This window comes from Mus pahari, chromosome 5, assembly GCF_900095145.1.
Source record: "Mus pahari chromosome 5, PAHARI_EIJ_v1.1, whole genome shotgun sequence".
In the NCBI taxonomy this organism is placed as follows: Eukaryota; Metazoa; Chordata; class Mammalia; order Rodentia; family Muridae; genus Mus; species Mus pahari.
In genome coordinates this window covers 102,883,942-102,896,933 of record NC_034594.1, presented here as the reverse complement: position 1 = coordinate 102,896,933, position 12,992 = coordinate 102,883,942, and the positions used below count along the sequence as shown (strand labels likewise).

The following is a 12,992-nucleotide window of genomic DNA, read 5'->3' as shown; positions in this document are numbered from 1 at the left end:
CCTCTCTGCCTCTCTGCCTCTGCCTCTGCCCCTCTGCCTCTGCCCCTCTGCCTCTGCCTCTGCCCCTCTGCCCCTCTGCCTCTGCCTCTGCCTCTCTGCCCCTCTGCCCCTCTGCCTCTCTGCCTCTGCCTCCCAAGTGCTGGAATTAAAGGTGTGTGCCACCACTCCTGGCTTTTGTTTTCCTTTTGGAGATAGTGTCCCATGTAGCCCAGGGAGGCCTCAACCTCAACTATCTGACTATTGATTATCTTGTTCACCTCCAGAGTTCCAGGATTATAGCTGTCTACCACCACACCCAACTTTATTTTCCCCCTTTGGTAGATTTTGTTTAGAGTTTATGTAGCCTGGTGCTTGGGTCTTGGCCTTCACAGATGTGGCAATTTAGGATTAGAGCAGAGTGAGCTCAAGGGGACTCTGATGACCGCTCAGTCCCTCCTTCCTGCTCTGTGGCCCTTTTTTTTTTGTTTCATTTTGGTTTTTGTTTTTAGTAGAAGAGATTTAGGATTTTACCTAACTAAGGAATATTAAACTTTTTTTTTAAGTACTTTGCCCCTTCATAGTTTCTTTCCAGTAGCAGATGTGTCAGATCTTGGGATGTTTGTTTCCTTCTGTGTTTAACTCCTAGACACTCCCAACATTTCTTTACTCTGTTTGTTGAACCCCACCCTCAAGGGTGAATCTTGAGTGTTTTCTCTTTAGCCCTGACTTTTCCTTTTGTGCCTTATCTATGATTGTGTAATTTTTAATTTTTTTTTATTTTTATTTTTGCCTAGAAAGACTACTCAGTGGGTAAAGTGCTTGTTGCTTCAGCATAAGGCCCTGAGTTCAGATCTTTAGAACCTACCCTTAAAAGCCAGACACTGTGGCATACACCTAGAACCCCAGCACTGAGATGGTGGAGGTGAAGACAGGTGGGTTCCTCTAAGCTTCTTGGACAGCCAGTATAGTCAGAGTGACAAGCTTCATGAAGGTTCAGAAACTGTTTGAGTTACATCCTGAGAGTCCATATAGCATAAGGAGAGAACCAACTCCTGCAGGTTGTCCTGTGACTTTCTTGTGTGTGTGTGTGTGGTGAGTGTGGGCTGCTATTGAGGAAGGCTATCCTGGCCTCCAAATGTGCTTAAATAGGGAAGAACACCAGCCCACACATATGTGCATACTTTATATACATTTTTGTTTTGTTTTGTTTTTTGAGACAGGGTTTCTCTGTATAGTCCTGGCTGTCCTGGAACTCACTCTGTAGACCAGGTGACCTCAAACTCAGAAATTCACCTGCCTCTGCCTCCTGAGTGCTGGGATTAAAGGTATGCGCCACCACTGCCCGGCTACGTACATATTTTAAAAAATCTTTTTAATTAAGAAAGATTTTTATTATAGAAAGGGTGTGTGTATGTGGTGGTTTGTTGTTTGTTTTGTTTCTGAAAGTTTCATTATGTACTACCTGGCTGGCCTAAAATGGCACAGTATAGAAAAAGTAGACCTTGACCTCATAAGTGTTGACCTGACTCTGCCTCCAGGGTGCTGAGATTAAAGATGTATACTAGCATGCCCAGACTATAGAAAGTTTTAAAACTATAGAAAAATAGAAGAGCAAAGTTCCCTGTTATTTTATCAGCAGTTACCAGCCACATTTTGATGTTTTCCCTTATAATCAATTTTAACATACTTCTTTTTTATGTAATTCAAAAAAATTATTTTGTGTGTATGAGTGTTTGTATGTATATATGTACACCGCATGAGAATAGTGTTTAGGCCATCAGAAAAGTTGTTGGGTCTCTTGGAACTGGAGTTAGAATTATGAGTTGACATGTGGGTGCTGGAAACTGAACCTGGGTCCTTAACAAGAGCAGCAAGTACACTTAACTGCTGAGCCAACTCTACCCCCTTAATATACTTCTTAACAAAAACAATATTGGAACTATGTATATAATTTGATCAGTTTGTTTGTTTGTTTGTTTGTTTGTTTTTTGCTTTTTTTTTTTTTCTCCCGAGACAGGGTTTCTCTGTGTAGCCCTGGCTTTCCTGGAACTCACTCTGTAGACCAGGCTGGGCTTGAACTCAGAAATTCACCTGCCCCTGCCTGGACAGAGACGTGCACCACCACGCCCGGCTTGTAAATTTTTTTAAGATTTATTTATTTTATGTACATGAGTACACTGTCGCTGTCTTCAGACACACCAGAAGAGGGCATCAGATCCTGTTACAGGTGGTTGTGAGCCACCTTGTGGTTGCTGGGAATTCAACTCAGGACCTCTGGAAGAGGAGTCAGTGCTCTTAACTACTGAGCCATCTCTCCAGCCCATAGATTATTAATCTTTATATTAAGAAAAGTAAACCTTTGAGAAGTATGCTAGTCTCTATTTTGCAAATGAAGAACAGAGACCTACAGTGGCTTAATAGTTTTCCCAAGAGACCACTTTGTAAAAGTGATAGGATGTTGTCCCTGATCTTTAGAGTTCATAGTCTTGCTGGGATGGTGATGACCCATATCTTTAATCCCAGACCTGTCCTTAGTCTACAAAGCAAGTTCCTGGACAGCCAGGGATACACAGAGAAATCCTGACTTGAAAAACATCCATCCAATAAATCTTACAAACAAAAAACAGGTTTCAAAGTTTTTTACTCTATCAAACCGTTTGGTGGAGTGTTAATCAAGCTCCCTAGAACTCTCCATTCAGGAGTCCTTTGTGCTGGTTTAGAGCTGTATTGTATTGCTGGGCAGCTTTATAATGCAGAGAAAGCTGGGCTACTTTTGTATGAACTACAACAGCTAAAATGCTGGCTCCTCTCAGCCTACACTGGGTTTATAATAAGCACACCACCTTCCATTTCGCCATACATTGTGTTCTAAGTGGCACAAGATCCAGCTGTGGGTTCTATAGTATATATAGTATAGTAATATTCTTAAATAATGTCATTTAACGTTTCTGGGGTCATTTTTATCATCCAGTATCGTCAATGCCTTTGAATTTAATTTTAACTTGTATCTGAATCAAATTGTAAAATACAAGGGAAAAGTTAGTGTCTTTTTTCATGATAAAAATATGCCAATTATGTGACTGCATAGTCAATAAATTCTCTGTTGACATTCTACTTGCAACATACCCTTTTTAAATCTTAAATTTTTTTATTTGTTTTTGTTTTGTAGTTATACATCAGGCTTGTCTCAAACTCAGAGATCTTTCTTCCTCTGCCTCCAGAGTGCTGGGATCAAAGGTGTGGGCCAAAATGCCTGACTAACATGTCTTCTAAATTCATGATTGCACTCTGGTACACATTTTAAAATATTGTGTGTTGAAAGTAGTAACTATTTACTTCCAGTTTTTGCTTTTTTTTTTTTTTTCTCCCAAGGTTAATTCTTAATATAAAAGAATAATAAAAAATCATACCCTTGTGATGTTTTATATGATAGTCTGATAAGACAAGTGCTCTTGGAAAGATTAATTCATTTTTATGAGGAAATAGTTTTCTAGAATTTGATCAGAGATTTAAAATGACCTGCTTTGGAAGAAGAGGGATGGATGATACAGGATGCATAAGTAATATTTTTCAGGTTAAGAATAAGAAATGACAGTTCTGTATGAAAGGGGGGGGAAGCAAACGGTCAGCATACCTGAACATACAGCTGGTTACAGGGCTTAATGAAAGGTGGTGTTTTCCTGGCAAAAGTAGAATTGCTTGAAGATTTAAAATGTGGGACTATTGCAGGGGACAAGTGAGTGGGGAAGTGGACTGCGATAGGAGCTATCCTGCTAATCTGTGTGCTCTTTAAAATGTTCTTTGGCAGAGAGAACTCTGTAGATGGACCACCCCATAGAGCAGTGGACTCTGACTAGTAAACACTTGATTAGCACTTCTGTGATTGCATGATTGAAGTTTCCATGGGAGTTAGCTCAGTCTCCTTGCCTGCAGAATAGAGAAGCGTTTAGTTGAATAGTGAAAGTCATCTGAAATAACTTGTAATTTGTTCAGTGTTACAGAATAATCATCTAGATTTATGTATCTCTGTGTTCTCAGAAGAAACCTGTCAAATGCACTTTTGTTGTTCATAAAAACTAGTGTTTCTGTGATTGTCAGTTGAGTGTGGGTACTTTGGCTTTGGAAGCTGATAGATGAACATACACATATACCCGATGAGTGTGTAAATTTTGACCTAGTCTTAAAGTAGAAAAGCATTTTCCTTTGTAAAACCTGAAATAATATGTTTCTGATGTACCGTGTTCTCTCTGTCTCGTGCAGGAAAGCAGTGCTTTTTAGTCCTGAGGCAGCAGCAGTTTAATGTCCAGGCTCTTGTGGCGGTGGGAGACCATGCAAGCAAGCAGATGGTTAAATTTGCTGCCAAGTAAGTAAGCAATTATATCCTGTTGTCAAGAATAAACAATGGTGGGAACCAAGACTCCCAGGGGTTTGGACCATTTTCATACATTAACATCAATGCTTCGTTTGTTTAAAAATGTAGTTATTTAAATTGTCAGTTCAGTGTTGCTTGAATACATTAAACTCACAAAGGAGAAAATATGGAGCACAGGCTTGTGATTCATTCGGAATTGCTGAAGCTGCACTCTCCACAGACAAGTCACATTACTTTCAAGTAGAGCAACAAAAAGCCTGGCATCCTGAACAGGGCCCAGCAACTTGAGTTTGCTGTGTTTGCTGAGCTTTGTTTCTTCCCTTCCCCCACCCCTTTGAGATGCATAATGAGCAACAAGTTTTCTAACTAATAAAACTATGTAAAATAAGACAATGTGCTTTTGCAGATGATTTCCTCCTGAAGGAAGTCAAACGTATTAATAATGTTACAGCTTTTAACTTCGACACCAAAGAGTCTAGGGGAAAAAAGAGCTAAAACTTGCTTTTTTCCTAGCTATAAAGGAATTGCTGCCTGGCTCACAGCTCTTCAGAAGAACGTTGTTTTGTTTTGGTTGCAAGAAGCAGGACATTGAGATAGGAAAGAAGGGTGGTTAGGTATTCTGACTCTAATGAGAATTTCATTTGTGGTTCATGATTTTGCTACCATGTTTTTCTTAATTTAGTATTCTCATGATAATGATTAAAGGAGACATGGGGAAATGAATGAATGATCTTTTCTTTTTTGTATTCTTTTTTTTTTTTTTTTTTTGAGACAGGAATTCTCTGTGTAACCTTAGCTGTCCTGGATCTTGATCTGTAGACCAGGCTGGCCTTGAACTCAAAGAGATCCGTCTACCTCTGTCAAGTACACTGTACATACACATACTCCCGGGATTAAAGGTGTGTGGCACCACTGCTCTTATATTTTAAGTGATAAGTTAAATCTGAAGTAAATACTGTAAAATATTTTTACAGTATTTTATTCACAGATGGCCATGCTAAATTGTATTTAATATACTTAAAATACTTGGCAAAAATCAACCTCAGACAAGAAGATACATTGATTTTTGTCTTTTATATATTATTTAGTTCTGGGAAACTAATAAATGATACTGATGGTTTTACATAGCACACACTTCCTCTATTGGGTTGTTATAACTTTAGGGCTAGATTCCTACATCTATAATGTATTCTAGTTGAAAAGCCTTATGAAAATCCATTAACCCTAGCTGGCTGGCTGTTGGTAGTACACGCCTTTAATCTCAGTACTCTGGGTTGGAGGCCAGCCTGGTCTACAGAGAGATCCAGGACAGCCAGGGCTACACAGAGAAACCCAGTCTCGAAAAACCAAAAAAAGAAGGAAAAAATCAATTAACCCTTAATATTCACTGAGGGGTCGGTCCCCTACTGATTGTGGGCACTGGGTATCTGTGATATCTAGTGTGGTTCACAAAAAAAGTATTCCTATTATTCAGATCATTCAGGAATCCCGAGAATTAAACAAGTAACAGTAATTGATATATTAGCCCAAACTTACTACCTGGTAAAAGTACTTACAAATAGTCTACCAAGCAGAATATAGTTCACCAGTGTCCTGTGTTTATAAATGAAAGGAAGGTCAGGCTTCCATTGCAGAAGTGATAGTCAAGAGTGGTTTATCAGCTGGTCCAGCCAGTTGATAAAGTACTTGGAGAATACCTGTGTTCAATACCTAGAACCCACTGAAAAAATCCAGGCATGGTGGTGCGTTCTTATTATACCAACACCGGGAAGGCAGAAACAGGAGGATGCCTGGAGCTCACTGATCAACCAACCTATTGTGCAAGGCAAGACCCAGGGCAATGAGAGACCCTTTCTCAAAATACTGGTAGTTTGAGGAATGATAGCCATGGTTGTCCTCTGACCTCCATGAGCATTCACCTACTCACAAATACAAGAAATCCATTTTCTTTTAAACAGAGAAATACAGATAATTCTACATTCATGGTTTATATAGTAGAACTCAATGAAGATCTAGAAGGCACTCATACTTAACAGGCTGTAAGATTTTGTTGTTGTTCCTTTGATTTTGTTTTGGTTGGTTGTTTTTTTGAGACGGTTTCTGTCTGTCACAACTTGCCTCTGCTTCCCAAGTGCTAGGATTAAAGGCACATGCTAAAACAATTTTAAAGCATGTATCTGTTTATTTAGTGCATTAAAAATTAGGCTTTATACAATTAGTAATGTGTGGGAGAAAGTAATCTATCGCAAATTATAAAATCTTTAGTTATGTACAAGTGATGTAGTCAATTTTATACAATAGCTTTAGTACATCATACTTACATTATAATTGTATACTTTTGGCACTGATATACTAAAGGATTAAGTCAGAATACTTAATTGTAGGTGTATTGATGGCTTTTGTTACCTTGTAAAAAAAAAAAAAAAAAAAAAAGACAGTTCTTGTAACTAAGACTCATGGTGGTAATTGGTAGTTGTTTGGGTTGCTTGATAAGACAGTTTTCTTAAAAATATTGGTGCAGCCACTAGATGAGTTAAAGCACTGGTTTGGAGTCTGTCTCTTTAACAAAGGAATGAAATACTGAGTTGTTTCCACGGGAGCAGAGGATAAGGGTGTTCTGGGTAAGGAACAGGATGATGGGGAGCAGTGAGGGAAGGGGTCTAAGAGAAGACCACCAACAGGATGGGGGAACAGTGGAGTTTATACAGTAAAGGGAAGTATTTTGAATTCATTGATACAAAAAACAATTCCAAAGGAGGAATTAAGTTTTCTAACATTAACACTAATGTTTGTTTATTTATTTATTTATTTTATAAAACACAAGGACCTTCCCAAGGAATCACCCCATATTTAAAAGCATGCTGTCGAAACAATAGGAGAAAAGGAGTTATAACTGAGTTTCTTGTTTGCACTGGCAGTTAATTTTTCTGAATAATCTCAGTAATAAAAAAATTTAATAGTTCTAAACGTGGAACCTTTATGCTACCAGATAGAACTAATAATCTCACATACTTTTGATAATGAGGCTTTGGCCTTTTTCTTACCAGCATGGCCTTTAGCAGTGTATTGTATAATTCACCTCACTCCCTCTGTGAGGAATGAAGTGCAAAGTCCCCCAGCGAAGCAGCTGTGTGGTAATACAACTGTTGGGGAAATACAGCGATAGACTTAGAAGCCAAAGTAGCTGCCTTCTGCTAAGCATCTGTAGAGCACAAGTGTCTGGCTGCCTGGCTGGCTGCTCAGTGTACTGCCTTGCAAGTATTTGTCACACAGTTGTACAAGCTAAAACTCCCTAAATTGCACTCTGTTCTTCCGAGAGAAAGTGTTCCCAGGACATTCAGACATGAGCATCCTATAAAATTATTTTTTAAAAATGGGATTTAAGACATTGTCAGTTCTGTTGTGTGACATACACATTCCTAAAAATCACTGTGCGGCATGAAATTGGGCAATAAGATCACAGTTTATGGGTGAGGTTAATGGCATAATGCTGAGAAACTTAATGGCTCGCTATTTATTTATTTATTTATTTATTTATTTATTTATTTATTTATTCGGCACAGGGTTTCTCTGTGTAGCTCTGGCTGTCCTGGGTAGACCAGGCTCACCTCAAACTCAAAAATCTGCCTGCCTCTGCTTCCCAAGTGCTGGGATTAAAGGCATGTGCCACCACTGCCCGGCCTTTAATGGCTCATTAGTAAAGGGCAAGAATTTGACTTTTTAAAGGTAGGTTGAACAGTTTTACAAATGTTGGGTGGTTAGTAAATACATAGTAAGTATGGCACTTTACTTTGAGAAAAATATCTGTAATTTGCTTGTGAAAGAAATGTAGCTTCTGTTGTGAAGTAGTTGTGGAAGCTGTCTGGAATTGGAGGGAAGGTGCATCAAGTGCAAGTGGGTATAGCTAATAACGTTGGCCTCATGTTTCTCATTGGTGTTGCCTAACATAGACAGATACTGTTGGCATTGTTTTTAAACAAGTGTTACATCTTCTTGAAAAACATCTTCCCTGTTTGCTAACTATTCCTATGTGGGAATGAGGAAAATAACAGGAGTGGAAGATGGCTTCAGAGTTTAGGGAGCTCAGTAGAAATAACCCTACTGTTCTCCTCTTAGACCCCTTCCCTCACGGCTCTCCATCATCCGGTTCCTCACCCAGAACTCCTTTATCTCTGTTCCTTTCTCTTCACCTTGCCTGGCAATGTCTGTAAGTTCCTTGTTCTACAGACTCCTGGTGCTTTTCTCATGTGTGGGATCATGACCTGATCTGCCACTCAGTTGGACCTGTCCATATATTCTACCTGACAGTGGGGATTAAGATTGAAGACTTACAGTCATTAGATACTTTAATTAGTTAGCAGAATTCTTGAGGATATTTGCTTTTTATCCTCTCATTTATAAGTATAATTACCCAAGAAAAAATTGGAAAACAGTGAGTTCTATAAAATATGCAGAGGCCTCCTATTAAGATCAAAACAGCACATGACCAGCTTCTAAACCAGTTCTGGGTGTTGTGCTTAAATAAAATGAAAAGCTTACTTATGTTTTTAGCTGACGTTAAAAATTTGAGGACCAATGAAGCATGAAGTGATTGAAAAGAATATTTTGTAGCACATTGTTTGGGGGAAGCCAGCTGCTTAGGGAGTGGGCCAGTAAACAGTGCTGCCAGAATCTGGGTTAGAAAATAATACCCGCAGAAATACGTATGTGAAGAAAAGGCTGCTTTTAATCCTCACTTAATGTTTATTCTTTCCTGGGTCAGTTTTTACATATGAAATGCTTGTGGCTGATTTTACTGCAGAGGGAGTACCTGAACTCTATTGGCTCTCTAGGTGTTTCCATTTTGAAGATTGCAACCCAAGGACACTGAACAATAAAACATGAACTCTTACTCAACAAAGTGGGGTGAAAGAATGGTATTTATATGTTAATTCCGTACAGCCCTATGTTTAATTCCCATTGGCCTTTTACCAGGTGGAGAAAAGCTAGGACTCCACTATTAAAAATACCAAATCAGATAGTTCCAGCTGGGGTTTCCTAATCACTTAAAAGGCAAAAATCAAGGTCACTTTTAATATCTTAAGTAGATAATGATCTTAGCATTTACTTTAGATATTAAATCTGAGGCCTTATTGACTAAACTGTATTGCTAATTTTGAGCTTTTGAATTTTTTTTTTCCTTGAAAAGAAACATTGGAGTTTAATGTGGAGGGAAATGTGTACTGGGATCATCCAGTTTATCAATATTCTCACCAAAAGTTGGCTCACTAATTAGATTCAGTGCCATAGGACGCTTGAGCAGATCATTTTAATCAATCTGTTAGATCAATTTTCTTGTGACTGAATGAGCAGAAGAATGAAGCAGCTGAATGAATTACACAGGGAGGTTGACACATCCGCCTCCATAGGGATTTTAAGGCCAGAATCTTAATTGTGTGTCTGAAATGGTTGGCGGTCTTTCTGAAAATGAAATTTCTCGGGCAGCAGAAGGCTGTGCTTTTGACCTCACTTTACATTGTCACTGATTCTTTAAAGAGGTGAGCAAGAAGTCAGACTTTTTTTTTCTTTTGAAAAAAAATTTTTTAATTCATCATTTGTGTGAGTTACAATTAAGTCTTATAAAGGCAGTTTTTTTGATTTGTTTGTTTGTTTGTTTTTATTTTGGTAAGGTACTCTGGAAGCCTTTCAGTATTGAGTTTTATAGAGGACAGCAGTTAATATAAATGCAAATTTTTGAGGTTTAAGGCTGATTTTGTAGCAGCAGCTTTAAAGAGCTATAACTAATATGGATAGTAGTTTCAATGTTTGGTTTGTTAGAGACAGTCTTTTACCTTGTACCCTGGCTGGCCTGGAACTTGCTGTATAGACAAGTTTGACTTAGAACTCAAAGAGCTCTCCTGGCCTCTGCTTCAGTAGTTTTTAAAAGTTAAGAATTATGTATTATTCTTCATGCTCACTCTACCTCAAACATCAGGCTGTTTTGACTCTGAAAACAAAGTTTATTCTATACATTAAATGTATGTGCTTGGCTTTAGTTTTCTTTGTATTAGTCATTGTGGTTAAATGATTTATTGATAGCAGCTGAGTCACAAGTCCATTCCTCATTCTCTAGTTAGAGTCACCTGGCTACATACTAGTTTGTTTACTTTCCTTCCATTGAGATATTTCACCTAAAATGGATGTTTCACTAGTTGGTAGGTATAAGCATTCTGTTTACTACATTGTAACTATTAGAGCTGTGAGATAGACTATTACTCAGAAGTCTCTCTGACTTAGAAAACGTACCTATTAACATCTATCTGCCCTGGTCTAGGCACTGGCCAAACTTGGGTCAACAAAGGGAAAAAGATTTAAAAACTATGGAAACATGTTAGTTCTCTGGTAAGAGTAAATACTTACCTAGAGTTGAGACCCAAAGAAGCCGAGTATCCACTTGGATAAGTTGTTAGCTTAGGCTAAGCCTTTGTATTGTTATTCATTACTGCTCCTTGAACCTACATGCTTTGACTCTTTGTTGGAACAAGTTGCTATCTGCTAGGGAAGAAATGACTATGTAGCTCTGTCCTGAAATTTTGGATAAAGGTATGCTTTAAAAATTAGTCTAGGGAGCCAGGCGTGGTGGTGCACGCCTTTAATCCCAGCACTTGGGAGGCAGAGACAGGTGGATTTCTGACTTCTGGACCAGACTGGTCTACAGAGTGAGTTCCAGGACAGCCAGGGATACACAGAGAAATCCTGTCTTGAAAAACAAAACAACAACAACAACAAAAAAATTAGTCTAGGAAGCCTGGAGAGATAATTCAGCAATTAAGGGAGCGAATTATTCTTACAGAGAACTGGATTTGATTCTCAGCTGCATAGCAGCTCATAACTGTTTATAACCCCAATTGCAGGGGGTTTGACATCCTCTTCTGGCAGCTGTAAGCACTGTGCACATAATGGTGTTAAGGCAAAACACCCATGTACAAATGTATAAATAATTTTTTAAAAAAAAAACTTAAGTCTAGAGCTGGGAAGATTTCTCAGTGGGTAAGCATTTGCCATATTATTCAAGCTTATGGACCTGAATTTGAATCACCCATGTATATAATGGACACAGTATCCTACAGGTCTATAATCCCAGTACTTCTACAGGGATATAGAAGAGTAAAGGCAGGAGACTTCCTGGAAGCTCTGGCTGGATAGCCTGGCATACAAAGCAGGAAAATGATAAGAAGACCCTGTCTCAAACAAACTAGAAGGCAAGTTATTAACTGTAAGTTATTCTCTGACCTTAGGAGCTCCATACACACATAAGATTAAGTCTGAAATCTGATGTCAGAAATTCCCAGCTAGTTTATGGCATTAAATCACCTAGCTTAAATATAATTAATGACTTATTATTTCATACAAAGATCTGCTGAGCTCTGCTGAAGTTGACATTAGGGCATCAGACTATATCAGTGCTATTGAAGAAGGTAATAAAATTCCTGAACATTGAAAAACTCTTAGCAGATGGCCCATTACTTGAGTGTCATAAATCTTTAAAGAAACATTGTAGCCCATAGGGTCTTAAGAATGAAAGTGTATTGTTTGCAAGTGTGAAGATATATTTAAATTTAGTGCTAATTGTTGGTTTAGTAACAAATAACCTTTGACTTATTTGTGGCCAGCTGCATGGTGTTCAGCTGATTATTTAACTTCTTAGGATCTGGGTATTTTGTTTTATTTGGTTTGTTTTTCCATCTTTAAATGATAATCCCTACCTTATGGGCACTTGAAAAGTGTAAGTGGAATGGTGTTTGTGTGTCTCAAGCACTAAACATAACTGGAACTTGGAAGGAAATGGCTGTGATAATTCGGGCAGTGCTGTAGAGATTTGCATATTACAGTGACTTTTATGAGCTACAAAATAAAAATGTGTTAAGCTTCTTCAGCATTTAAAAAATACAAATAAATTCAACAAACTATTGTGAAATGATGACATAAAGTTTATAAAGCATTCCATATTCTCTGCAAATGAGAGAAAAAAAAATGTGGAGTTATGTACCAAATAGAAACCAGGGACCAGGCTGGAGAGGTGGCTCAGTGGTTCAGAGCACCCACTGCTCTTCCAGAGGTCCTGAGTTCAATTCCCAGCAACCACATGGTGGCTCAAAACCATCAGTAATGGAATCTGATGCCCTCTTCTGGTGTGTCTGAAGACAGCAACAGTGTACTCATACAATAAATAAATAAATCTTTAAAAAAACAAACAAAACAAACAAAAACAAAAAAGAAACCAGTGACCATAGAGGATGAAGTTGTATTAGTATTTGAATCTGTATAAGTAAATATTTTGTAATTAAAAAAATAAAGTAGTTTTTTAAAAATTATTTTTACTTTATGTGTATGATTAATTGCATGTTTGTTAAATACACAATGTGTGTGCATGGTACTCAGGAGGCCAGAGAGTGTGGTGGGTCCCTTGAACTTTGAGCCACCAGAGGTGGGTGCTGGGAACTGAACCTGGTTCTCTTTGAAAGCAACAAGGTCTCTTAACTACTAAACCCAAAAAATAAGTTTTTTTTTCTAATACATTGTTTATTGAGCTAAAAGTTATACAAGAACACTTATACCAAAGTAATTTGAAATTGCAAAATTGACACCCAATTGTATATAA

At 38.1% G+C, this 12,992-nt stretch overlaps 1 protein-coding gene across 1 annotated transcript in view; it reads left to right on the top strand.

The window, feature by feature from the left end:
* Dars (aspartyl-tRNA synthetase) overlaps positions 1–12,992 on the top strand; it is a 54,929-nt gene that overhangs the window by 8,588 nt on the left and 33,349 nt on the right. Inside the window, exon 4 of the mRNA XM_029538687.1 lies at positions 4,240–4,342. Coding sequence (XP_029394547.1) covers positions 4,240–4,342 — 103 coding nt within the window. The remainder of the gene's footprint in view (positions 1–4,239; positions 4,343–12,992) is intronic.